At 35.5% G+C, this 27,577-nt stretch overlaps 2 protein-coding genes and 1 pseudogene across 3 annotated transcripts; 2 read left to right on the top strand and 1 right to left on the bottom strand.

Annotated features, from left to right (window-relative positions):
* The first annotated feature begins 304 nt into the window (after window positions 1–304).
* Window positions 305–6,301, top strand: LOC146959091 (exocyst complex component EXO84A-like). Its single transcript, XM_085740612.1, has 7 exons — window positions 305–934; window positions 1,401–1,498; window positions 1,874–2,930; window positions 3,573–4,073; window positions 4,643–4,831; window positions 5,268–5,404; window positions 5,896–6,301. The coding sequence occupies exons 1-7, from the start codon at window positions 755–757 to the stop codon at window positions 6,005–6,007; spliced, it is 2,274 nt and encodes a 757-aa protein (XP_085596738.1). The 5' UTR covers window positions 305–754; the 3' UTR covers window positions 6,008–6,301.
* A 1,734-nt stretch (window positions 6,302–8,035) lies between these two features.
* LOC146959092 (delta-aminolevulinic acid dehydratase, chloroplastic-like) lies at window positions 8,036–12,447 on the bottom strand (annotated as a pseudogene). Its single transcript, XR_015024808.1, has 9 exons — window positions 12,076–12,447; window positions 11,888–11,999; window positions 11,549–11,621; window positions 10,924–10,992; window positions 10,759–10,842; window positions 10,589–10,658; window positions 10,112–10,167; window positions 9,814–9,935; window positions 8,036–9,176 (listed from the first exon to the last, which is right to left on the bottom strand). The product of XR_015024808.1 is annotated as a delta-aminolevulinic acid dehydratase, chloroplastic-like (transcript).
* Window positions 12,448–20,667: 8,220 nt separating this feature from the next.
* Window positions 20,668–25,218, top strand: LTA2 (2-oxoacid dehydrogenases acyltransferase family protein). The gene is made up of 6 exons (XM_085740616.1): window positions 20,668–21,678; window positions 22,082–22,273; window positions 22,347–22,434; window positions 22,521–22,591; window positions 22,703–22,786; window positions 24,794–25,218. Exons 1-6 carry the CDS (start codon window positions 20,794–20,796, stop codon window positions 24,896–24,898), a joined length of 1,425 nt encoding a protein of 474 aa, XP_085596742.1. The 5' UTR covers window positions 20,668–20,793; the 3' UTR covers window positions 24,899–25,218.
* The last annotated feature ends 2,359 nt before the right edge of the window (window positions 25,219–27,577 follow it).

The following is a 27,577-nucleotide window of genomic DNA, read 5'->3' on the forward strand; positions in this document are numbered from 1 at the left end:
AATTAAGTGAAAGAGAGGTAAAATTTACCTAACGGTGTCGTTTGGAATGTCACTCCTAGTCGTAGGAAAGGGGAAAACGAATGGTTTATGCGAAAAAGAAATAATTGTTGTGATTCTTTCAATGGGGGTGGGTATTATAATTTCTTTTGAGGCCCATAGTTTTTAGAGGCTCGGTTCGGTAGCGCTTCTTGCACTCCCAAGGTCCGGCCCTGAAGTTACTCATTATGTCAATTTCATGTCGTTATGAACCAATTAACCATTGTAACCATTCATCTATATTTCCAAAATTCACTCATATTTAATCATTTTATTACATTACATTTTAAAATTAATTGATTTTTTCTCATTACATTTTAAAAAAAAATTAATCAATCAATAAACCCATGCATCACGATTTTTTGATTAAAAATAAACAATATTCATTCATTCATGTTAATAGACTACATATTATTACCTCAAGTTATTATAATGTCTATGAAAGCAAAAATATCTTGAATCATTCTAAATTATGCTTCTTTTTTTCTTTTTCACATGATGCATAGACAAAAAAAAATCTAAATTATGTTACTTTTCATTTTGCAATCACTAGATCCTAAATATTAGATCATTCGATATCTATTGTGATGGATTCTTCTAATTCAATCTTATATAAGGATTTCTTATTTGTAATGTTTATATTGCATGAAAGCATGCATATATTAGTATAATATTGTAACGCATTACAATATCACAGAAGAAGAGAGATCAAATCAATATGTCAATAATGGATAAATCACCTTTCACGACTCCAAGAGGATCCCTTTCATCAAGCATTGGTAACTCTGCTGAACTTGAAGCCAATCTCACTCTCAGTGATAAGCTCCGGGTTTTCAAAAGTTCTACCTTTGATCCCAGTGCCTACGTTGCTTCCAAATCTCGCAGCATGAACGAGAAGGTATATGTGTGTGTGGGCGCGTGGGCGCGCGTGTTTTATTTATATAAGTTTTGAATTTTGATTTGAATTGATTTCCATGTCACAACTTGATAAAAAGGGTTTATTTGTTTATGCTCAGATTAATTCAATGAGTTAGGTAAGATCACACGGACAGTAAAACTCTTCTACCGTCCTTAAAAATGTGAATGATGTTGTGTTTTTAAGGCTGAATTCGAACAAAAAACCTAGAAGATATTCATATAAGTGAAAGGTAGAGTACAGACTAGTTCAACTATCCATACTTTAGAGAATTAAAGTAGTTTTGCATGCATTGAAAGTGTAAATATGATTACAATATTCAATTTATACCCATGTCTTCTTATGCAATGTGTTAGACAATGTTATGGAAAAAATTATACCCTTTTTGCTTTCATTTGATCAAGGAAATGATGTTGCTTTGTTTAATCAATATTTGCATTGTTTATAGGAGATAAGACATTTGTGTGCTTATCTTGTTGACCTTAAGAAGGCTTCTGCAGAAGAAATGCGCAAAAGTGTTCTTGCTAATTACTCTTCCTTCATACGGTGAGTACAGATCAGACAGACCTCTTGCATAAAGTTGTTTCTAGCGAGTATGCAAGTTCTATTTACATATCTTAGTTGAACAATGTTTGTTGCCACATTTCCAAATTCTTATGCATCATATATGAAGGGATTTAACCATTGCCTTTTTGTGAATTTTGGTCTGTATTTGAACAAAATTATGATTACGAAATTTGGCTTTCTTCCGAGGTTCACTGTCAAATGTGTTTGAAGTGCCTCAGTTGAGTTTGCTCTGGAGCTGAGAGACATTGAAAAGAAGTATTGAAATCTACGTAACGTTCTAATAAGATTGCAGACCTTTACTTAAAACCTCAGTATTTGCTATTTGAAACAAACTCTCTGCAATATTTTGTGCAGTACATCCAAAGAGATTTCAGATCTTGAGGGAGAGCTTCTTTCCATGAGAAACCTTTTATCTAACCAAGCTGCATTGGTTCATGGTTTAGCAGAAGGGTGTCAACTCGGTTCCTTGGTGACCGGAAACGAAGATTCAGACATGGATGATATAATAAATGAGAAATCAGATATATCAAAAACAGAAAAATGGCTAATAGGATATCTTGAAACCCTTAATGTCCTATTGGCTGAGAAAAGAGTGGATGAATCCATGGTAGCTTTAGAGGAAGGAGAAAAAATGGCTAAAGAAATTAAACAAGGGAAAACTTTAAGTTCGAGTTTATTTCAAGCACTTCAAAATGCCATTACTGAACACAGACAAAAACTAGCCGATCAACTAGCAGAAACAATCTGCCAACCATCAACTCGGGGAACGGAGATTCGATCAACGGCATTAGTGTTGAAAAATCTGGGGGACGGTCCTCGTGCTCATACGCTACTTCTTAAATCACACAAAGAAAAGTTGAACCGTAACATGCAAAGTCTCGAGCCGACAACTTATGGAGGAATTAGTGCATACACTGCATCAATTTCACACCTTGTTTTTTCAACCATTTCACAAGCAGTATCAGATTCTTTGACAGTTTTTGCTGGTGAAGAACCTGCATATACTTCTGAGCTAGTAACTTGGGCAGTAAGACAAGCCGAAACTTTTTCGCTTCTCCTTAAGAAACGGATTCTCGCCTCGATAGCTGCATCAGGAGGTCTTAGAATTGCATCTGAATGTGTTCATGTTTGCCTTAGTCACTGTCATCTCTTAGAGGCTAGTGGAATGGCACTTTCACCTGTGTTACTTAAACATTTTAGACCATTTGTTGAGCAAGCACTTAACACAAATTTGAAAAGAATTGAACAAAGTAGTGCAGCTTTAGCTGCTGCTGATGATTGGCTGCTTGCTTATGCACCAACCAGTAGGAATAATAATACTGGCCTACGCCCTGTTTCTTCTTATTCTAGTTTGAATTCATACCAGCCTAAGCTTTCAATCAGTGCTCACAAATTCAACTCTATGGTTCAGGTGATTACTTCTTAACTAAATAAATTTTCATTTTTAACCTCACTTTTTTGCCGTGGTTTCACAGTTGTTTGCATATGAAGAAAAACCCACTGCCAAGTAGCCCATGATAATAATAATAGATATTACTTTTAAAATTTATCAAGTATAACATATGTAGCACCGTCACTTCAAATTGAAAGCTTGTTCGATGTCTGACACGATACCAACACATGCAGTTACATTAAATCACTTCTATTTTGTAAAATTATTGCAGGTGTTTACATGTTAGTGTTCAGTGTTGTATCTTTGTCATTGCTTCATAGAATATAACACTGACCAAATCCTTATTATCACTAGGTGGGATGGCACATGCTATATGAATCAAATGACGCTATAGATTCCTCTCTCTCGTATATGAAGTCTGTTAGAATCGAAGAATCAAATCTTTCTTTTTATACTATTAGGAATAGAATCATATATTAGGGTCTGAATTAGAAAATCATATAAACTAGCAATATTAAGCTTGAGCGTGGTATGACTTGGACAGAGAATCAGAAATTCAATTAGGTTGAAAGTGAGGCACAGCCAACAAAGAATAAAATCCTTAATCACTCCCCTTTCCATTTTTATGTAATGCCTTTTCTTTCTTGTGTGAATATATAGGAGCTTTTTGAAGACGTAGGGACACTTGAAATCTTACAATTGGATGGCCTTGCACTAGAAGGACTTCACCAAGTGTTTAATTTCTATGTCAAGCTGTTGATAAATGCAATGCCAGGTTCAGCTGTCACTGAGAATCTAGAAAGCACAGGGCACAAAATTGTTAAGATTGCTGAGACAGAAACACAACAGATAGCATTGCTAGCTAATGCAATATTGCTAGCAGATGAGCTGCTACCGCGTGCTGTAATCAAACTTTCACATAGCACAAAAGGTGACGACTCTCATAAAAGAGTATCAGATAAACAAAGACCTCCGGAACAGCGTGAACTGAAGAAAAGACTCCAGCGCGAAGTTGATCGTCTGAGAGACAGTTTCTGCAGACAGCATGCCCTTGAACTGATCTTCACAGAAGATGGAATCCCACTTTTGAATGCTCAAATGTATTTGGATATGGAGGAGAAAGGGGAGATACCTGAATGGTTTCCTTCTCCAATTTTTCAGGTAAACAAACAAAGGATGCTTCATGCTTCCTTTGGTTATAGCTCTACACTTCTACTTTGCTATGTTCTAACAGCATGGTTATATATCACATGCATTCCTATAAGCATAGTGATAGTAGTATAACCTATGTGACATGGACATTGAACACGACACAGTGACACTAACATATAGACATATCAGTAGTATTTTGAGAAAAGAGAAGTGTTTGAATGTATTGCATGCATTGGTGTCGGACATGGACATATATTAGACATTGAAGACAACAATGCGCAGACGGACATATAGACATCAATAATAATTTAAGAAAATAAAAGTGATTGAATATATGTTTTTTTGAATGGCAAATGCTATTGGTTATTTTGTTAGATTAATAGTTTACTCCTTCATAGGGCTTGAACCCAAGACCTCCAAATACTTTTCCCTATGCAATCCTCCATAGAAGTTATTGAATGTATCCACATAAGTTGGTGTTGGGCACTGAAATGCGTCAGACACTGTACATGTCTTCGATATGAAGTCTCGGTGCTAGATAGAGTATAAGGTTGATCATTTTCTATATTATTGTTCAGGAGCTTTTTGTAAAGCTTACCGGAGTGGCAGGCATTGCATCAGATGTATTTGTGGGAAGGGAAAGGTTTGCAACTATTTTATTGATGAGACTTGCAGAAGCAGTGATACTATGGCTTTCTGATGACCAAGACTTTTGGGCAAACGTTGAAACAGGACAAACTCCTTTGGGTCCTCTCGGCCTTCAACAGGTAGATGAGTTCATAGAGTCATTTGTTTGTGATTTAAAGCAATTTTGGTGCTATACAAAAAGCTTGAGTATTGAAAATAAGGTATTACAGAAGTTGAATTTAGAAACTTAATGGTTATAAAATAAAATGATGTTGTTTTTGAGACAAAGTTGAGTTTTTGATAAATAACTGGACATGGAAATAATAGAATGAAATAATAATGATAATTAATAACAATGAAATTCTTTGTGAAAAAATTGTAAAAGTATTTGGATATATTTTGGTATTTTATAAAACAAATAGCAGACATGAATTTTAAAAGTATCCTCAAACAGAAACAAAATTCTTTAATACACAACAACTATAGCTTGTGACTGATGTATTGAAGATATTTATGTAATGCTTGTGATTAGTTACCAAAAACAATTCCAGACTCACTATTAAATAATTTGTGCAGCTTTATTTGGACATGCAATTTGTGATGATATTTTCATCCCAAGGTCGTTACTTATCTCGTCATCTGCATCAAGCTATTAAAAACATTATTGGAAGGGCTATCGATGCTGTTGCTGCTACAGGGCTAGATCCCAACAGGTACACACATATATAGCTTAAAATAGCATTGTGGATGGAAAATTCTACCGTGGACCGCTTTGAAACTCTAACGGCGACATTTTCTTATGGAAGTAGAACCTCACAGTTCTTCCTGTCCTCATGGTCGAGACTTGAGACAATAACTTGTTCGGTGCCGGTTCAACAAAAACAAGGGAAAACTAATGTGTGCTCAAAACACAATTCATATTCGTTTTTCTTGTTTTTATCGAACAAACATTAATCAGGTCATCATCTAAAGTCATAAGGACAAGGAGGGCAAGAGCTTGTACTTCCAGAAAGCAATATAAAAACAATGGTCAACGTTCCAATTAAAATTATAATCAGAAAATTAAGACATTTTTTTAAAACCAAACATGTTGTATTCTTTGAAAACGTGTCTAGAACTAATCACATGAATAGATTTATAATGTGATTATCCATGTTTGTTTTCTACTGCTTCATAGTACTAATCAAAGATACTTGAATGACAGTGTCTTGCCAGAGGATGAGTGGTTTGTTGAAGTTTCTGAAATAACTATAAAGATGATAACTGGGAAAGCCGCCTTTGACAATGTAGAGGACGATGCTTATAGTCCCACTTGATCAGCCCGAGCATAAATATAATCAATGTCATCAATCCATTCTCGAGGAAAGCGATTACAGCTTATCTTATTGGTCAATCTAGAGAGCAAAAGGGAAACAAGAAATTGAAGTATAAAGAGTTAATGTTATCGTGTACCACTTGATCTGTATTCTACATTATCTTTAGCGACATAACCACCATAGCCACTCCTGCCTACTTTGTGAGGAGTAAACGAAGATGAGAATCAAAAACTAAACATTCTTTTGTGTGTATTATGAATTTATAACGCTAATGCACTTCATTGATTTTAAGAATCTAAGTAGCATGAGGCATGTGAATAAATAGATAAAAATAGCAAAAAAAAAACATGTTTAATTCTTTTTTAACGCTGCAAATCAAGTTTACCAGACAAGAAAAAGCTACAAATTATTTTTTCACAAAATCTGCTGGGAACAAAAGCTGTGAGATGACGGTGCAGAATTCACACTTGACTTGTGAAACAAGTTTACCAGACAAGAAATATACATACTATGGATCAAAAACCATTTATTGCAATAACGACAATAGACTTCCCTAGACAGATCTTCCTACACGATTCACTTCTCCAATGCTTTCTTCAATGCCAACTTACTCATGATATTACCTCCTGCACCAGAATCCTTCTTCAAAGTCTTGATGACTCCAACAGCCACAGTATGACGCTTGTCTCTGACAGCAAAACGGCTGAGTGCAGGATGTTCAGAATAAGCCTCTACCGCCATGGGCTTGGTGGGAATCATCTTAATAATACAAGCATCATCATTCTTCAAATTTGGGTTCCCTCTCAATTTCCTCACCACAACGCCATTCAAACTTGGTAACAAGCTTAGAAAACTTGACAACAATGTGGGAGGTGGGCAGTAAAGAACAAGTGTATAGCCGTTTCCAATATGGCCAGGGTGATTCGTGATGATAACGTGAGACGTGAATTTAACAACCTATGTGGCTGGGTCTTGGAGTTTGAGGCAACATGGCTTAATCAGACACATAAATAACATTAAATCCCACAATGTCACCAAGAAGGGCCTCAATGAGAGGTTCATTGTGCATCTCCACAAACTTCACTTCAGTTGGCAGCCGCGTTAGGGCAAAAGTCACCACCATCCCAGGTTTCAAGACACCAGTCTCAACACGTCCCACAGGCACAGTTCCAATTCCTCCAATCTTGTAGACATCCTGAAGTGGTAATCAGAGAGGTTTGTTTAATGGCCTCTTAGGCTCTTTGATTAGGTCAAGAGCTTCAAGAAGGGTGGAACCCTTGTACCAGTCAAGGTTAGTAGAATGCTCAATGATATTAAATGGAGTTTCATTTAAGCTATAGCCAATCTTCTTCAAATAAGGTGTAACTTGCTTCACCATTTCTTCATACCAACCCTCAGAGTATTTGGGTGTAGATAAGCATGGGACCATCACAAATATATCATCCTTATATAAGTACTAATTATCATCTATAAGCATGGAATCATTGGTAACTAAATCACTTTCTAGTTAGTTTATATGTTATAAAAATCATAAGTCGTCTCTATCTTGTACTAACTATATAAATATGCTTCCATTCACATATATAAGGTAGTTAATTTAACATTGCGATAAAAAATCTTTAACATTAATAATCCAGCTACAATATTATAATCGCAGGAATAAGGGTCTAATCTGCACCTCATGCTTTCTAGATAGAGTCTAATCTAGCTACAATATTCATTGTACAAGAAAAAATGCCTTGTACAATGAATTGGCAGAACGAAAACAAAACATTCTTATAACAGAATCACTAGCAGTCTTGATGATCAAATATTGTAATGATTTCAGGTAAGTGTTTGAAAACCTTGTTGCAACAAATGCACAGCAAGAACAGGACAGTGAAAAAGGACACCTAACTGAATCAAATCACATACATATTCACGATGACATGAAAACCAAGTGTTCGAAATCAAAAAAATTGACAAGGCGAAGTATAAAGCACAATAAATGGAAGTCTATAAAATTCCCTCATCGAACAATTGCACAAATTAAACTCATAATTACTTCCATGTATTCCAAATATGTGTATAGTAAATCACAAAATTTGGACCGTTGGTCCTTGACAGTTGCCCTTTTAGCCAGACGTTTTCAGCTGCAAGAGCATAGGAGTTTCTTGTGCAAGTCACTCTGCCACTACAAAACGCCTTCTATTTGTATCATTGCGTCTAAAAGGTGAACCAAATCACACCCTCACTAAAATCCCTTCAAGTTAGGCATTATACCAAACATTTCACTGAAACATTGTTTTACATAACTGAATGTTCCATCTTGTAAAAAAAATACAGATCGAGTCTCACTGTATCTCGAAAATAATCTTTAATATCACCACCAGCTCCCAGTCCTCCATAGACAAATCACCCTATATCAATAATTCAACAGTATAATTTTTAAGAGACACTCCAACAAAATCCATAAATGGTTAAACATTGTTACTGATACATTTATTTATTTGTTTATTATTAAAGAATTACTCGATAATAAGCTTTGAGAACATCAATAGATCTCCGTGAAATATGGCTTACAAGTTCATCATCAATCCCAAAATGCCTGCCAAACATTTTCTGCTGTTCCTCAGAATTTCTGCCTACAATCTGCAAACCAAGTTGAACAGAATATTAAGACTATCTTATTCACCTCTTGGACAGTTTTATTTCTCTTTCTCTATAGCCAGGTCTAAAGATCGACCGCATGCCTTAATGGCTACTTGCTGCCCTTTTCTCGCACGATCAACCAGTTTACCGTTAATCTTAATGGAGTCGATGCAAGTTCCTTAGCTTCAGAGATGAAGGCCAGTGTAATGCTCTTGTTTCTTTTCAAGCATTACACCTATATAGTAGAATACTCTCGTTTCTTTTCAAGCATTACACTGGCCTTCATCACATCCTTCTTATGTACAGGGCCTATGTTTATAGCACCAACAGGAATATTCACTTCTGGAGTTTTCAAAAACTCCAATAATGATTCCAATGAGCCAAGGGTAGATGCCTGGACACAAACACCCTCACCACTCCTGTCAATCCTTCTCAAGACTGACTCCACGTCTTCCAGGGCCACTTTTTTAACATATTCCAAATCATCATCAGGCTTCACCACATATAGACTAGCGCCAGTAACAGCATGTTCAAGTCCCTGAGATAACAAGAAATCTTATCAAATCTCCGATTCTCTACACATTAACTAAATACAGTAACTGACAAAAATATGCATGAAACTAATAGCAACCTCCACCAATCCATCTTGTTAGTCATAAGTTCTATTTTTGTAGAATTGATTCTCCAATGAGCAAATCAGTGTCAAGCAAGTGAAAATTAGCAAAAATAATGAGATGACCATGGCAGCTCAAGATGCATAACTAAAGGAATTTAAATGCTATGATTATTGGCGAAAGGAAGATAAAATTGTGTATAACTTGTATAAGAAAAAAACCAGCTGGTGCATAATGGAAATGTTTCACTTATAAAATTATTAATATGCCAAACATCTTGAATATCTACACTGATAACAAATGCTACAACCTATAATAGATAGCCATCGATTGTAAGTCTAGATCCTTCATAATACAAAATCTTGTAAGTTTATACCAGATCGATAAAAAAATGCTCATTGTTAGCAATTGTCGATTTCAATTTTCAAATAATTTCCTTCCTTTTACTAAACTTATTTCTAAAGCTCATGAAATTGACGTAATCTTCAATAATTTCCAATGCATGCAGGCAAAACCAGAAAGTAAGCTAAGGAAAAAGAAATGGCCAAGCAACCAAATTACTTTGCTGTATATGACATAATAGAAACATGCTGAAAGCCTTCAGCATCAAGAGCTGCTCGCATTGCTCCTACACGACCATCCATCATATCGCTAGGGCTGACCACATCTGCTCCAGCGCGAGCCTTTTATACAATAAAAAAACAAACTAAATTATGTTAGTGTCTTAGTGCGGATATAGAAGTGTAGCAAGAAAAACTTTGGAACATAGAGCGCGAGTAATTTGTTCAGGAACCCCTGAACAAAATAATGGGTAACTTCCTAGTTGAAGATGTACACATGAAATATGTAGTTATATTACCTGGGCAACAGCTTGTTTACCAAGCTGATGAACAGTCTCATCATTCATGATAACTCCTACAAGATATTGAGGATATACATTATATTAGTACTTTATTGACTACAATCAAGAAAGGCCACTTTCCACTTCCTTCAATAAAAGTTAAAATCATGCAAATAGATCCTAGATTTTTACCAACACAAGTTCATACAGGGAGATGATAAAGCACTTAATTGCTGGCAATTTCTTTTCCTTGTATAAAATTAAAGGTATACAGACGAAAAACATATTCAGCAAGTATTAAACTAATGCTAGAAGTCTTCTGCAGGCATGACTTACAAATTCCATCATCCAAATGTAAAATGTTTAGATTATATGCTTCACATTCACAGAGCATTTCTTATGAATTACTGTAAGTCAATAAACTGAATCATGTTCTGTAACAAAATAGGTTTGAAAAAAAGATTTTGATTGCGAAAGGAAAAGTTCTTAGCGTACCATCTTCTCTAACAATGCCGTCATGCCCATCTGACGAATATGGGTCCAATGCAACATCTGTATAAATAACCTGAACAAAAGTTGAACAAGAAAGGATCATATAGGATTAATCTTCTTACATGCATCAGGAAAATATAACATTCTCAAATCATAAAACTGTGTTCACTTACAAGATCAGGGTATTTATCCTTAAGTAATCGTATAGTTCGAGGCACTAAGCCATTCTCATTGTATGCTTCATCTCCTGTGGGGGACTAAAGGGGGAAACTTGTTAGACCAGAATACATATATTCTTCTACCAAAAATTTATGGTAAGTGTTAGAGAAAAATAGAACCTTCAAAGCATCTGGAATTTTGGGGAAGAGCACAACACTGTTAACACCAACATCCCGTGCTTTTGCAACCTGAATTACAAAAACTCACTGAAATTAATCTAAAATTCAATACTAAGGAATAACAAGAATAATGTCACCATCACTTATGCAGTTTAGAAGATAAAAAGAAAAGGTTTTATGTTTGTTTGGGTTTTTGTACTAACCAGTTATAAGCTATAACTTAAAATATACTACAATATAAGAAAGAAAAAATTTCTTCAGAAACGATACAGCAATGTAATGAGAAGTTCAGCATTGGAAGTAAAATACCCAACAAAATCTATCCAAACTCTTAGACCAGATCGGTGAAGAATAAAATTATGCAAAAAAAAAAAAAAAAACTGCATAATCCTCCCTTTAAAAATGCTGTTATTTACAGCAACAGACGTGCTTTAGCCCAATTCAATACCAACTTTTGAATGGTAATGTCATATTAGCTTGTAATTGATCCTGCTACATTTTCAGAGTCTAACATCATATCAACATTTTCTCAACTAAATTTAAGATACAAAACATAAAAATGCTACTTCAGATAACAAAGAACATGCACGAGTATAAGACACAAAAAGAGTAGCCATATAAAAACCTCTTGCAACAGTCCGTGTCTCCAACCAAGCCTGTGGCACCGGGCATAGCACCGATTGGGGTGTCCTCCTCACCTGCCAAAAAAAAAGTGTTCAAATCTTGTCATAATCTAAATTCAAATCATCAAAAACAAACTACAGCACAACCAAACTCAACTCACACCTACAAGCTAACAATGTATGTATATAAGTAACAACCACAAAAGTTGTGCCCAAAAAAGCGAGAGCATATGGATACAAGCTAAAAAAGCTTACAACATCTTATTAGCATGTCATAAGCTTTTTATACAAACAAATATGAAGCTCAAATAAGTCAAACCAAACAGGTATTTAAGACTAACCTTCATGTATAAAAAGTGGATGTACAAAATTAGCAGGTGATAAAGTTGTATCCTGAAAAGCGGATCGATGTACAGCTGATCTTCTGTTACGACGAGGACGCCTCTGAATTGGCTGAAACAAAACCATTTCTTAGCATTGCACTAAAAATGCACAAACACATATTAATTAATTGTGCAACAATACTCACAAGTGAAGGAACCACGGGTGTTCCAGCAGGTGCAGCCGACGACACATTACCAGCAACAACTGCGTCACTAGCTCTAACAGTGAAAAGACATGGAAGTCGACGCTGCTTTGTTGCGTTGAAGGGACAAGAAGAAAAGTTGAAAATGTTCCTTGATGATGATGGTTTGAGATCAACATTCAAGGTTAAGGGTGTGTTTGGAATTGTTGAAGAAGAAGAAGCCATAATCGGAGATTGAAGCGTGGAAATGTGAAAGTGAGAGAATCTAGATAACAACCAATAAGGTGAAACTGAATGATGGAAGAAGATAAGTTATTTATTATTAAGGGAAACAAGTCCGGGACAATTTCCATTTCTTCCTGAATGGAGTGGAATGGAATAGTGGAACTCATTCCATCCGATACCACCTAAAGTTTTATATAAAAAAAAGGCTTAAATATGTTTTTCGTCCCTGCAAATAGGGGTCGCTTAAAATTTCGTCCCTGCAATCGCTAATCCTTTTTTTTTGCCCCTGCAAAGTTTAATCACTTAAAATTTCGTCCCTTGACCCAGTTAATTAATGCCACGTCATCAAATTAGCAAAATGGCATGGGAAAGGACAAATTTACCCCTCCTTTGTCTTCTTCAAAACGTGAAACCCTCATCTTCTCTTCTCTTCTCTGCAACTGATTCCCTTCTTCTTCTTCATACTCTTCCATTCTTCTTCATATTTCTTAATCAAAGCAAACTCATTCGGTATCACTTCTCGACCCGAAGAATCCGTCGCTAATTCAAATCCTTCTTTCACCGACGGCGTCGCCACCAAAGATATTCACATCGATCCTTTCACCTGGGTTTAGCTTCTTGTTAATTATGTCATGTGTTCTTCTCTGCTATGAATTCAATTTCTTGTTGGGGTTCTGAAATTGAGAATGGGTATATTGCTGAATGGGTTTAGCTTGTCGGGATATTGCTGAATCAGAGTTTGTGTGTTTTCATTGGTGACAACAATCTCCACCACTGTTTTGCTGCTGTTTGTAGAGATAAAAGCAAGATGAATATGGCTTCTTCATTGTAGAGATGAAAGCAAGAGAGTAATTAGTGTTGTATATTGTTTTGTTTTTACTAGGTTTCCGTCCATGCCGCCGCCGTATCTGCTCCGATCCTCTTCCGGTCGTGATTTTGCATCCAGTCACCACCGTCCCTCCGCCGATAACAACCTCTTGTTCCCTCTCCGGCGAGTTTTCGGTTTCTGAAATTGGAATCACGAAAGTCACTCTTTTTCACTCGATCCAGACCTTCATGCTTCTGTTTGTTCTTCTTCCTCTTTCTTGTCTCCATTCCGTGAATCAACACCCATTTGATTTTGATTTCTGTTTTCATGTCCACACCCATTTGGTTATGGGTTGTTGTTCTTGTTGTTCATGGTCTTTCGAACTTGTTAACTGGTTGGTTGATAAACCTGAATTGGGTTGTTGTTGTGGTTGTTCAATTTGGGAATGAATGTTGTTTGAAGATCGGGTAAGAAGAGGAAAGAATGAGAAGATGAAGATAAGGGTAAAGCTGTCATTTCACGTGTGGGTTGACAATTTAACATAGCCACGTCATCAAATTAATGACGTGGCATTAATTAACTGGGTCAAGGGACGAAATTTTAAGTGATTAAACTTTGCAGGGGTAAAAAAAAAAGGATTAGCGATTGCAGGGACGAAATTTTAAGCGACCCCTATTTGCAGGGACGAAAAACATATTTAAGCCTAAAAAAAAAAAGGAATCAAAACTCAGTTCATTAAAAAAAGCAAAGTATTATAAAGGCTTAAATGCCCTTAACTTTATTTCCAGTATCGGTTTGGTCTCATAAATAATAAAAGGTCAGTTTATGTCCCTTAGCTTTATTTAAAGTATTGGTTTGGTCATTTCTGTTAATTTAATTCAAAAAAACGTTAAGTTTAATATCTATATTTTTTTTGAAGGAAAAAAAAAATTATTTGAAAACATTTAAATTTCACTTCTAATATTCGGTTTCAATATTTTCAAATTTGAATGTGAAAATAATTAGAACTAAAAGTTCAAGTAAAATTGGTAGTTTAACTCAAAAAAATTAAAATTGGTAGTTATTTTTCAAATTTCCAATAAATATGATGTTGATTTGAATTTAATTTAAAACTGAAAACAAAAGTTGAGTTTATAATGGTAAAATTAGAAAATTATAAATAAATTATAAAATCATCCAAAATCCTCTATTACATTTATATTTTTTGGTATGTAGGAGATGATTTTTGGCATTTTGTTAAGAATGCTTTTGAGATGGGATCCTTTGATGCTGCCACAACTGACACTTTATTGGTTTTGATTCCTAAAGGGGACCACCCAACCTCCTTTACGAGAACTTCAGACCCATAAGTTTGTGTAATGTCACATATAAAACTATTTCTAAGGTTCTAGTCACTAGATTGAGACCATTCCTTAATGATATTATCTCGCCTCTCCAAAGTAGTTTCATTCCGGGAAGGAGTACCAAAGATAACGCCATCATTTTGCAAGAGATTATCTATCATATGAATAAGAAAAAGAAGAAAAAAGGAGACATGGTGTTCAAGCTTGACTTGGAAAAAGCGTACGACAGAGTGGATTGGGGATTTCTTAAACAAACTTTGATCATGTTCGGTTTTCCTACTTCCATTATTTCTCTAATTATGCATAGTCTTGCTTCCACTTCGATTTCTCTGTTATGGAATGGTAGCAAAACTGAAAGCTTTAAGCCTTCTCGTGGCCTTAGGCAGGGTGACCCTCTCTCCCCATATCTTTTTGTGCTTTGCATGGAGAGACTTGGGGAAATGATTCAGGAAGAGGTTAGGGCGGGTAGATGGCTCCCCCTTCAAGTTTCGGCCAATGGTCCTACCATCTCTCATCTCTTTTTTGCAGATGATGTGTTATTATTTGCCAAATCCAAACCATCTCAAGCAAGAGTAATTAACAAGATTCTAGACGACTTTTGTTCTATGTCAGGGCTTAAAGTTAGCTTGGATAAGTCACGAGTGTTTGCTTCAGCGGGCGTTACTAGAAGAAGAAAGGAAAGCATCACTAGCATCACTCACATCCAGTTCACAACCAACTTAGGGAAATATCTTAGCTTCCAAATGCACCATGGAAGAATTAAGAAAGAGGATTTCTCTACTATTATGGATAGAGTCTCTAATAAGCTAGCATCTTGGAAAGGAAGGCTTCTAAACAAACCAGGTCGTGTGACTCTTGCTAACTCTGTTTTGACTGCAATCCCCGCTTATAGTATGCAAATTCAGTGGCTTCCACAGTATGTGTGTGACCATCTTGACAAAACTGTTCGTAACTTTATATGGAAAGGATCCACAAATAAAGGTATGCATATGGTTGGTTGGGAAAAAATTACTAAATCTAAGAAGAACGAGGGTCTTGGAGTGAGAATTGCGAGGAAACAAAACATTGCGTTACTTGGTAAACTTGTGTGGGATATGTTTAAACCTAGTAATCATTTGTGGTCTCAAATTCTTTCAGCAAGGTATCTTCAGGGATCTAATATTTTCCTTATGAGAAATAGCAAGGGCTCTCCTATTTGGAATGCCATTGTAAAAGCACTTAAAGTATTGGAGGATGGATTTCATTTCAAAATTGGAAATGGTACCACTAGTATGTGGTACGAACCTTGGTTGCTAAAAGATCCCTTATGTCATCTTGTGCCGTTTGTTCAAATTCAAGATATTGATATTCAAATTCGAGATATTATTACCAGGGATGGAGGTAACCTACAAAATGTTTATACCATGCTGCCTCAAGATGTCAGAAGTAAGATTTTGGAAACGACGGCTCACCTCGTGGATGATGTCACTGATAACTGGATTTGGAATAATTGTACCTCTGGTGCCTACTCGGCAAAATCTGCATATAGTTGGTTGAATGATGAAGAGACGGTTCCTCTCTTACCTAGAGATTCTTGGAATTGGGTATGGAAACTTAAAATCCCAGCCAACATCCAATTCTTCCTTTGGCAAGTGATGCATCTTGCGATCCCAACACGAACTATATTGAATCATCGAGGTATCCCATTAGACTCCATTTGTCCTATTTGTGATAATGAACCCGAGACCTTAATTCATTGTTTGTTTAATTGCAACCGAGCAAAAGCTATATGGAACTTGATGGTGGGTCCTAGTCTCGGTTTACCTGAGGAGGATAGCTCGATATTCATGTGGTCCCATGATAGTGTTGACAAGCTTGGCATTGTGATTCCTATTACCATGTGGAGTATTTGGTGTGCTAGAAATGCAAAGGTTTTTGATGATATAAACATGCCTCTAATGGCTACTCTGTCAAAGATCGAGGTTATGACTCATAATGTTACTCAAGCTTTCAGCAGTATGCATAAGGAGATTACTCGCATTCAGCCTCAACTTATTTCTTGGCAAAAAGGACATCTTGACTCATATATTCTTAATGTGGATGGTAGTGCTCAAACCAACCCGAGGATGGCAGGATTCGGTGGCTTAATTAGAGACTTCGATGGACAATTTATGTGTGGCTTTCATGGAAATATTGGCTACTCAAATATTCTTCATGCTGAAATCTTGGCATTAATGCATGGGATTCAAATTTGTTGGGATGAAGGCCTGAGAGACATTATTTGCTACACTGATTCCATGCATACTATTCACCTAGTGCGGTATGCTGATGTTTCTACTCACCATTATGGAAATGAGATAGCTATTATTAGAAAGTACATGGCTAAAGATTGGACTTTTCATTTATGTTACACTCTCAGAGAGGGTGATATGTGTGCTGACTTCTTAGCCAAGCTTGGAACAAGGTCTACGAGTGATCTATTGATCGTGCTTAATCCTCCAGCTGAGCTTCGTTTATTGCTTACGGCAGATCGTATGGGTGTTGCTTATCCTCGTGGCCATTAGTCTCTTTTATTTTATTTTTGCTTTGTTTTGACTTTTTCTCATGTAACCAAAAAAAATTTTTATATTTTTTGGTTACAACTATTACATTTATATGAAGTATAGTATAGATACCTCGTTTTGCTCAAAAAAGATACCTCGTTAAAATCAGACAATTTTCAAGTACTATTTTTTTAAAAGAACTATACGACATTTGAGTTTCTTATCGCACAGAGGATGCGAGGAACAAAGATCCAATTTTTTTTCTTTGTTGAAGGCAGGACCTAATTATGTCAAGTTAAATTTAAGTTTCTTTGATGTAGTTCTAGAAAATATCTCTATTTTTTTTATTCATCTTTTTAGGGGTAATTTTTTTTTTTACTTTATAAATAATTTGTACATCGAATTTAAGGTAATCGTTTCAAGGAAAATTAACATCTTATATTTTTTATTTTTCTATTTTTATATATTTTTGTCCCATAAAATATTCAAACTTTTTGTTTTAATCCCCTTAAAAAAATTAACTTTAGTCATTCAAAAGTTCTCCGCCCACACTTTTGGTCCCTGCTTTTAAGATTGATCATGTGTACTCTTCAATTTTTTTGAATGAGTTTTTGTAGTAATATTTATAATATTATAAGAATCTCTAAAAAAACAATTAACAAAACATGAATTAAATTTGGATTTTTAAGCGCCCAAAACATAAAAATTCATATTTAATTCATACATTGTTAATTTTTTTTTGGAGGAATTCTTATAATATTCTAAACATCTGTGTGAAAAAATTTAAAATATTGAATGATACACGTGAGTTGACTTAAAAGCAGAAACCAAAAAACAATAATCTTATCTTATTTTTTCCTTTCTCACTGGTGGGCAACTCCCCACGATCATGCTTCCTCTCTCATCGCCCATTATATGGTTAACAGTGTTATAAATATGGAGCGTAGATTTAGAGCCTCGTTGTCTAGAACTACTTAGCTTTGATTAGTCTGAAATTCTTTAGACCTACGTTCTTGGTTTGTGGACTTGAGAAAGAATCGGTCCTCCCTCGCTCGACTGCCCTAACCTTTGCTCTGCCAAGGGTTTCATGGCCCAAATAACAATCGCCTATTTGCCGATGTTAGCTAACTAGATAATTATTTTTAAGTGTAAACAATATCATAACCTATCATGAATCTAAGGCTATGCTTTCAAAATAATATCCTAACACTAAAACAAAAGGCGACTACGATCTACCCATGGTGAAGGACTATGACCATAGCCTGCCCAAATGAAGGGGAAAATTTCCCGGTACAAAGGTCAGAGGCTGCTACGGTCTGCCTGTATCGAGGCACTACGAGCTTAGCCACTCTAGGGGCGGAAAAGCTCAAAATATACTTTCTTGGTTAATCTAGGTTTCTGGTGTGGTTCACTCCAGGTTTGATGAAAACCTACACATACGAATTATCACACAAAGTCAGTATACCCCCTTGAATCTTCTACCGTTAGGTGATTAGAAAAATCCATATTATGAGAACCCTAAGGAGTCTCCGTAAAGAACTCATCCACAAGATAAACTTTAGTTTTTATAAATACAATCAAAATTTGAACGTTTATGCCGCATAAGATTAAACATTTATTTTCTAATGGCTATACCCCCAAACCTCTAACATTATACGATAATATATTCATAACAACCGCACTACACCAACCATCACTACTTAAGACCTCCATTTTCCACCCTATCGATAAGACTTCCTCAACCTCCTTCATTAGCCCTAACACCCTCTCCCACTGACCTTTTCTTGCTCCCTCACACCCTCTCACCGTCTATACTATATTTTCTTATACTTTTGAGTTTGACTAATCTATATTTTTCACCTTTATAATTAACCCCAATACCAAGGTTGTCAGACTCACGAGTCTACATAGACTCGAAAAAAATTTGTAGACTCGACTCGTATGAGTCTATGAAAAATTATAATTGACCTTAAAAAAAATATGTAAGTGACATATATATTTATAATATAACATTCATTAGCATAAAAATTAAAATTTCAAACTCCATAACAAACAATTTAAGAAAAAAAACTCATATTAGAGCAAGCAAAGTAGAAAAGTAAGTGGATAAGATCCTAGTTCCTTCCTATTGGATACTACATACACCAAAAAAATCATAAAACATATATGACAATGGCTTCAAACATCCAAATCTCTAGCAAAATCATGTTCATCGTCAAAATCACCGTCATCGTCATCTTCACAAGCATCTTGACCATTATCATCAAACTCAACCCCAGATAAAATACCTTATTCATCATTAACCGTAACCTAACTTGGATTGTTTTAACCTACAACTAATTCCACAATGCTTCCATCACCACTTTGCACATCATTATTAGCAACATTAGCTCCCACAATATTTCGATACACAAAAGAGAACGTTGTCGATGAAGGAAGAAGAAAATGCTGTCGACGAAGGTGAGAGTGACCTGAATTCTTCTATCTTCGGTGAAAGTGAGAGTTTTGTTTCTAAATTGAGAGTGATATCGAAAAAGAAAAGAGGATTCTAGGTTTTTTTTTCCTTTCAAATTTTGTTTAGTTTGAGTTTTTTTCTTCTTCGGGTTTTTTGCTTTAAAAAAAATTTGTTTTTTCAAAAAACCTCATAGACTCGTCATAGACTCACAAACTTATACGAGTCTGTACGAGCCTTAACGAGTCTACCAAGTCTACCATAAAATGATTATATGCGCGATTCCACTCATTTTTGCCTTCTAAACTTGTAAACTCGTAAGAGTCTACTCGCGAGTTTGAAACCCATCTCACATCCCCCACCTTAACTTCAGGCTTATCATGTAAAAAGTAAAATAAACCAATTTGTCCAATCACCATTACTGCAAGAAATAGAATTGCTCAAAGACAAAGATTTACCTTGAACATCAAAAATAGAAGTGCAACTATTACTTATTTTTGACATTCTTTTTCTACATATCTTCACTGGATAACACTTGGGTGAAATGGTGGTGTGAATGTCATGTGACATTGACCAACCACAATGTGTCACCTGTTGTTTAAAGAAATAGCAAAAAACAAAAAATCCTTGTTAAAGATAAATAAGAACCGCACTTGTCACATTGTAGTTGGCCAATGTCAGATGACATTGACGCCACAATGCTTTCTTCACCACCTTTTAACAATGTTTTTCGATCATCTTTAAAGACTTTAGAAAAATCTTTTCACTTAACTTTTTCACCGTGTTACTTGCACCCCAGTTTGTTGTACTTGCATCCGTCGAAACTAAAATAAAAGAGGTAATGATCGTTTTGGTCCATGAATGTGCAAGGAGTAGTCACAATAGTCACTTATTATATCAAAATAATTGTGGTTGTGCACTCTGTTAGTTAAGATAGTCTCTAACGCTAAAATAATTCTCAAATACTCACAAAACTCTTTCATATAGAGACTCAAATGATAACAAACAAGTATATTGAATGACTAATTTATCAATATTAATGAAGTATTTTTTAACAACAAAGACGATTTTGATTAACAAAGTGAATAATCAAAATTATTTTAAATTTTTTTGATACATTGAAGATTATTATGAGTAAATATATTGAATGACTAATATATCAATATACCAAGACGACTAATATCCCGAAAATAAAATAAACAAAAGATTTGCTTCGATAAGTTCGTTGGGCAACAAGGAAGGAGTAAGAAAAGAGAGTGAACAGTAGTTAGCTAGCAACTCTCCCTCGTCCTCTCCGCCCCTCTCACCTGTCCCTCCTTCTTCATATTTCTTCTCATTTCTCATTCATTCATTAATTCTCATTGCTCCAAAATGAATACACATTCTCTCTCTTCTTCTTCGATGATCTCAATGTCTTCTATTCGCACCCCTCAATTCACCACTCTCCTCCTCCCTCACCGCTCCTCCCCTCCCCGCAAATCCTTTTCCTTCAAAATCCAAGCTAAGATCCGTGAAATCTTCATGCCTGCACTCAGTTCCACTATGACCGAGGGTAAAATCGTCTCTTGGATCAAATCCGAAGGCGACACTCTCTCCAAAGGTGATAGTGTCGTTGTTGTTGAATCTGATAAGGCTGATATGGACGTTGAAACTTTCTACGACGGCATTCTCGCCGCTATCGTTGTCGACGAAGGCGAAACAGCTCCGGTTGGTGCTCCAATTGGTTTACTTGCTGAAACTGCTGAAGATATCGCTGAAGCTCAAGCCCAGGCTAAATCCGTCAAATCCGCTTCTTCTTCTTCCTCTTCCTCTCCTCCTCCGGCGACTCCTCAGGAAACTTCTCAGTCTCCTCCTCCACCACCGCCTCCACCGGCGGCGGTTAAGTCTGTTTCCGATGGTCCCAAGAATATCACAGCGACACCTCAAGCGAAGAAGCTTGCAAAGCAGCATAAGGTTGACATTGCATCAGTCAATGGGACTGGTCCGTTTGGTAGGATTACTCCGGCGGATGTGGAGGCTGCTGCTGGGATTACACCGGTGATGAGTAATGTAGCTCCGGTGGCGACTCCTGCTCCCACCGCGCCTAAAGGTGGTTCTTCTACTGCTGCACCAGCTGCGATTCCGGGTTCGAGTAATGTTGCTTTCACAACGATGCAATCTGCTGTTGCTAAGAATATGATGGAGAGTTTATCTGTTCCTACTTTCCGTGTTGGGTATCCAGTTATCACTGATGCTCTTGATGCTTTCTATGAGAAGGTATAAATGTGCATTTTTCTAATTTGAAATATGATGATATATGATAATGACATTGTTTGATTTTTAAATTTTGGTGATGGATTGTTGAGACTAAATATTATTATTGTATTGGAGTTTTGAAATTTGAAAATGATTATATATGATGATGACATTTGTAGCCCTGACACTTCTAATTTGAGGCGTGTTTGGTGTTTGACACTGACACATGTGATTACATTCAATTATGTCATTTTTTCAAATTACCTCCGGGTGTTGACGTGTGTCCGATGTCTATGTATGTGCCAATGCTTTATAGATGATGACATTGTTTAATTTGAAAATTTAGGTGATGGATGGATGGTTGAGATTGAATATTATTGTTGTATTGGAGTTTTGAAATTTGATGTTGAATTTTTCTTTTCAGGTGAAACCTAAGGGTGTGACGATGACTGCTATTTTGGCGAAGGCTGTAGCTATGGCACTTGTTCAGCATCCAGTTGTTAATGCCACCTGCAAAGATGGCAAGAACTTTCATTACAATAGTAACATTAATGTTGCGGTTGCTGTGGCAATCAACGGTGGCTTGATAACTCCAGTTCTTCAGGATGCTGATAAGGTCTGTGAATTTAAATTTGTTTTCTGTTTTTTTTGTTCAATTCATTTGTTGATTGTTTGTTGCTGTGTTGTAGTTGGACTTGTATCTGTTGTCTCAAAAGTGGAAAGAACTAGTTGGAAAGGCTCGTTCAAAGCAATTGCAACCAAATGAGTATAATTCAGGTTTGTTTATTGTTGTTGTTGGCTATCTGGTTTCTGTGTTACTTGAACGTTTTAACCGGATATTAATTGTGCCTGTTTGCCTGCAGGAACTTTCACGCTTTCCAATTTGGGTATGTTTGGAGTTGACAGATTTGATGCCATACTTCCACCAGGCCAGGTTAGTGCTTATTTCTAATATTTTGAGTTGTTAGTTTGAGAGATTATCTGGCTTATTTTCTAGCAATTTGGACCTTTTTTTGGGAGGTGTTAAACTTGTCATTTATTTCAGGGGGCTATCATGGCTGTTGGAGCATCAAAGCCCACTGTTCTTGCTGATACAGATGGATTCTTCAGAGTGAAAAGTAAAATGCTGGTGAGTTAGTATATATACTTTCCTTGCTGTTTATGCATTCATGCTTGCTTAGAACAGTAGATGAATCCCCGAGTGAGAACATAAACGAACATTTTCTTAATAGAATAAGGCCTTCTGTCATAGCCCTGCGGCCATCGTATGAGGTAGAACCTTAGATTGCATTTGCATCATGTCACATTAGCAATATAATTTTCTGAAATGTTAACTATAGGGTCATAGCCTGAATTTTAAATTATATCTGAGTGGTGTTGAGCCACATGAGTACATTTTTCTCAAGGGTTAATAAATTGCATAATTTTTTTATCACACCTGCAAGGTGCCGTGCTTCAGTAATGTTCAGGAATATGAACTCTAGTATTTTTCTGCAGAGTTAATTTTCTGGCCCTGTCTCAAATATTCACCATAATGCTTTTTTCTAATCTTAAAATTCATAAAGTGCGGCCTATGAATTTTCTATTTCTCAAATTTCTGACTCCTTCTCTTCTTACCTGATGAACCAAAGTTTTCAATGTTCAGAAGGCTTCTTTCGTAACTGGCCTGGATCATACATTATTCCTCTATTGTATAATAAAGTCTTATCTAGACTTTTTACTTTTCATCCTGTATTCTTTATAGAGATAGGTTTCACAGGAACCTTATTTGGATAGTTCGATTGATTCCTAGTGGCTAAGGTGCATCTTAATATACCACATAGGCTCATTTTGTAGTTTAACATCTTTCTTCTGCTAAGTTCCTTGACACAGTAAACGATTGGAGTTGTTTCTTGTCAATGAAATTTCAACATACTATATTATATGCATGGACGCATAGGACCTATAACCACAGTTTTCTCTAGTGTTTTGTTTTGTTTTTTCCTTTTGAAGAATCTATACACTTGATTCTCTGCAAACAAATTGCAAGACTCTGTTGGAGGTGTACATCTAGAAACCATAAAATGGGAATGTCTGCAAATCATCATTTCAAATGCAATGTTATTGCTTTTATAGTCACAATGGGTATGCACTTCGATTAGAGATTTTAGAGCAACACAAAATCCAGTTTGCTAGATTTCAAATTTGTCTGTTTCATTTTTCAAGCATTTTGTCCCGTATCTTTTGATCTTGGATGTTGAAATACTTACTGGACATATCCAATAAACGGTATCGTAGCACATGTTATTTTGTAAACAATTGAAAAGCTAGTGATATGTCATAAAGCCTGTGAGACAATTTCAACCTAAGCCATAGTAAAGAAATAGTATATGGAATGCAAAACAAATTTTATCAGAGAGGTGAACATTTAATACAGGTCTCTTGATTTAAAGTATTTAAAGTATCATAGATCTATCATACAAAGGAACATAGAGATAGAGGAGGATATCAATCACAATCAAAATAGGATGGATGAAATTGAGTTATATGCAATAGAAAATACCACTCAACCATAAAGAATAAAATCCATTGCATAGTTATAAGATTTTCAATATTGTGTATGCAACTGAATGTTTGGTGGTAAAAAGCTAACAAGTAAACTCAGTGTTGCCTAGATGAGAATATTGTGATCATGATTGGTTACACGAGGCAAAATAGGATTAGAAACACTAATTAGAGAAAAAGTTGGGCTAGCCTCCAGTAGAGTCATTTAGGACATTCATTGTTGCTTTTTTTTTTTCTTTTTCCACAACCGAAAATTCGGAAAAAACGGTGGTTCCTTTTTATCCTATTCAAATGCACAGTTTCACTACCGTGTTCAAATTTTATAAATTAATGACCTCACATGCATGATGCCTCACTCTGAAATATAAGGGTAGAAAACATTTTTCTTGTCTTTATCTTGTATGCATCATATATCATGAATCATGATAGATGTATTATTTGGCTTTTGGTTAATGTGGTCATAAGAAGCACCATGTCAAATACTGGTTCAGATAGTTCTCTTCCCAGTTTTTGATAAGAACCATATGAAATCATTTGTTCTTATTTTTATTCCGCAGGATCAAATTAATTGGGTCTAAACTTTCCTTTTCAGGTGAATGTAACAGCTGATCACCGAATAATTTATGGAGCTGACTTGGCTGCCTTCCTTCAGACATTCTCTAAAATCATTGAAAACCCAGAAAACCTAACATTATAGTTATTCTTCACTTTCAGATAAATTTAGTTCTACCAGGCGCACTGTTTCTTGAGAAGCTGTTTGTCTTGATTCTTAATCTTTTGTACTTTTTCTTTTCACTTTCTTTTTGTTTTACTATACTAGATCATTCACCCATGAATTTCTAAAACTTTTGTACTTTTTGTTTGCACTTTCTTTTTGTTATATTTTACCTTTATACTAGAATGATCATCCGTGTGATGTACGAGTCAGTTGCATTTTGCATATGAATATGATTGTAATAATATTTGTGCACTTTTAGAAACCATAATTTAAGTATCTACTATTTAATTGTCTATTAATTAATAATGTTTCACATGTTTGATGTTTAGACTTTAGATAAGAAATGCAAAGACTCCTATTATCACAGAAGAGAAATACAAAGACTGAGTAGAACATAAAATTTCATGCCTTGGGTGCCATATTAGCGGAAGCACTTGGGTGACATAATGTCACCGTGACATTAAATCTGGGCCACACAACACACATTGCCACAGAACATCTGAGCTACACAACACATACAACACATCTGGGCCACACAACACAACACCTTTGTATGGCCCAAATTTAATGTCACGGTGACATTATGTCACCCAAGTATTTTCCCATATTAGTGGATTACCATGATCATGGGAGCATCGATAACATTAACAATTATTTTAAAGACTGCTTTTAACGCAGAGTTGCAAACATTTGGCAGAACATCAACAATGTTTCTGTTCAACTGAAAAAAATATAATTTTATGTATTAAGAATTTCTTCCCACGTTTTTATTAGACTTTGATTGAGAATAAGAATGTGATGCTTCAAATTTTAATCATTTGTGTTATAAAATATCATCGTTATCTTTTATTTTTAATAAAAAAATAATCAAAAACTCCTCCATAAGGGAAATCTCTTGATGACTACGATTTGGTTTTGGTAACAGCATTGCAAATCGTAGTCATCAAGTGATGCTTCCCTTACGGGGGAGTTTTTGATTATATTTTTTATTAAATAAAAGATAACGATGATATTTTATAACACAAATGATTAAATAAAATAAAAAAAATAAACGGCGAAAATATTACATAAAAATATGTTTTGGAAAACATTAGTTTCTTCCGCAAGAAAAGAAATACTAAATTATTTTCTAAAACAAAATTGGTAAAACATGTGGGTCGAGTTGAGGTATTTGTGTTGGAATTGTATTTACCCAAAACCTAGTAAATTTAATTGACACACTCAGAATTTTCCAGAAACGAATTGCAGGAAACGAACCGCACGGAATTTCAGATAAAAACTTTCAAACCATATCTCCTATTTTCACGCTTAAACCGAACAAGAGATTGAGAATCATGAAGAGAAAAACGAAAGGCGTTTTAACAGGTTTTTTTGGTCTTATCTATCTATTTTTTACGCATTGGCTAGTTTGTGACCTTGTATCCATCCAGCAATAACAGAGCACTTTTGTTGGACTAATACTATTTTCATATAATTTGTATTTAGAAAAATACAGCTAAATTCTGCTATTTAATTTTTGCATCACTAAAATTACTTAACATAAAGACTCAAAATAACTAAATTTTATGTGTCATGTTTAGGGAGGATCATAGAGAAACCGTAGTACAAGGTGAAAGTGAAGCACAATAGAATAGAATAGCAATTAATTTACATAAAACGAAAACAAGTAAACTCAAGCTATTGAGTTCCTATACATATTTCTACACTGATAATTTTCTATTGGCTTTAATAAATTAGGACCCGTCAAACAAATGAATGGCAACTAAGTATGTCATTGCATTAACACAAACCATTGACAAATAAATATAGTTGTATTGTGTATGTCTCTATCCTCAATTGAGGGTGCTAGTCGCAACTTGCCGAATAATAAGATACTCTCCCAATGATAATCACAATGAAAGTTATTGTGAAGACTATTACTCAAATAGACACCGTCAATCAGAAGTTTGCGGGTACAATACAATGATAAGGATATGTAGGGAATCTTCGATTATTTTTGCAAACATTATACTCTCACCTCGTTGGGACGGACCACCTTAAATGACCTCAAGTTGAAATGCGACAAGAGTGATAGACCTTAAATGGTTAATTTATCAAAAGAAAATTCGGTGAAATCTCTCGCTGGCCCAAGTGTGTGAGCAAGTCCTGTAACTCACACTTCTCCAATCCATTTTTTGTCAAAATGCATCTCAATATATTTTCAGGAAAGCCACACATCACACTATTCTCGCCATACTTTGTAGGATATACCTTATTCATTCCCTTCCTCATACGTCGTTTATTGGTGAGCTAGTCTATCACCCTTTCCAATGATGATCATTACTACCAATTGAGGAACAAGGACGATTGTCTATCGTTGGTTCCTGCAATGGATTGCTATGCTTTCTCGTTGTTTCTATCAACACTAAGTATAATAGTTCTATTTCTGGAACCCAACCCCAAATACACTGCCCAAAAAACTAGGCTCTTTTCGCATTTTAGGTAACTATCCAAATTCTCGTTTGCTTATGATGATTTAAATGCCAAACATAAGGTGGTGGCCTTCCTATCCCAACGAGGTGAGAGTTTTCGCATTGGGTAATAAAGTTGGAAAAAATATTCTAAGTTTCCATCGGATCTTTATCATCGCAACCTTGTGAATGGTGGTGTCTATTTGGG

The sequence above is a fragment of the Medicago sativa genome, chromosome 1 (assembly GCF_051527215.1).
Source record: "Medicago sativa cultivar Bolivia chromosome 1, Bolivia_mono, whole genome shotgun sequence".
In the NCBI taxonomy this organism is placed as follows: Eukaryota; Viridiplantae; Streptophyta; class Magnoliopsida; order Fabales; family Fabaceae; genus Medicago; species Medicago sativa.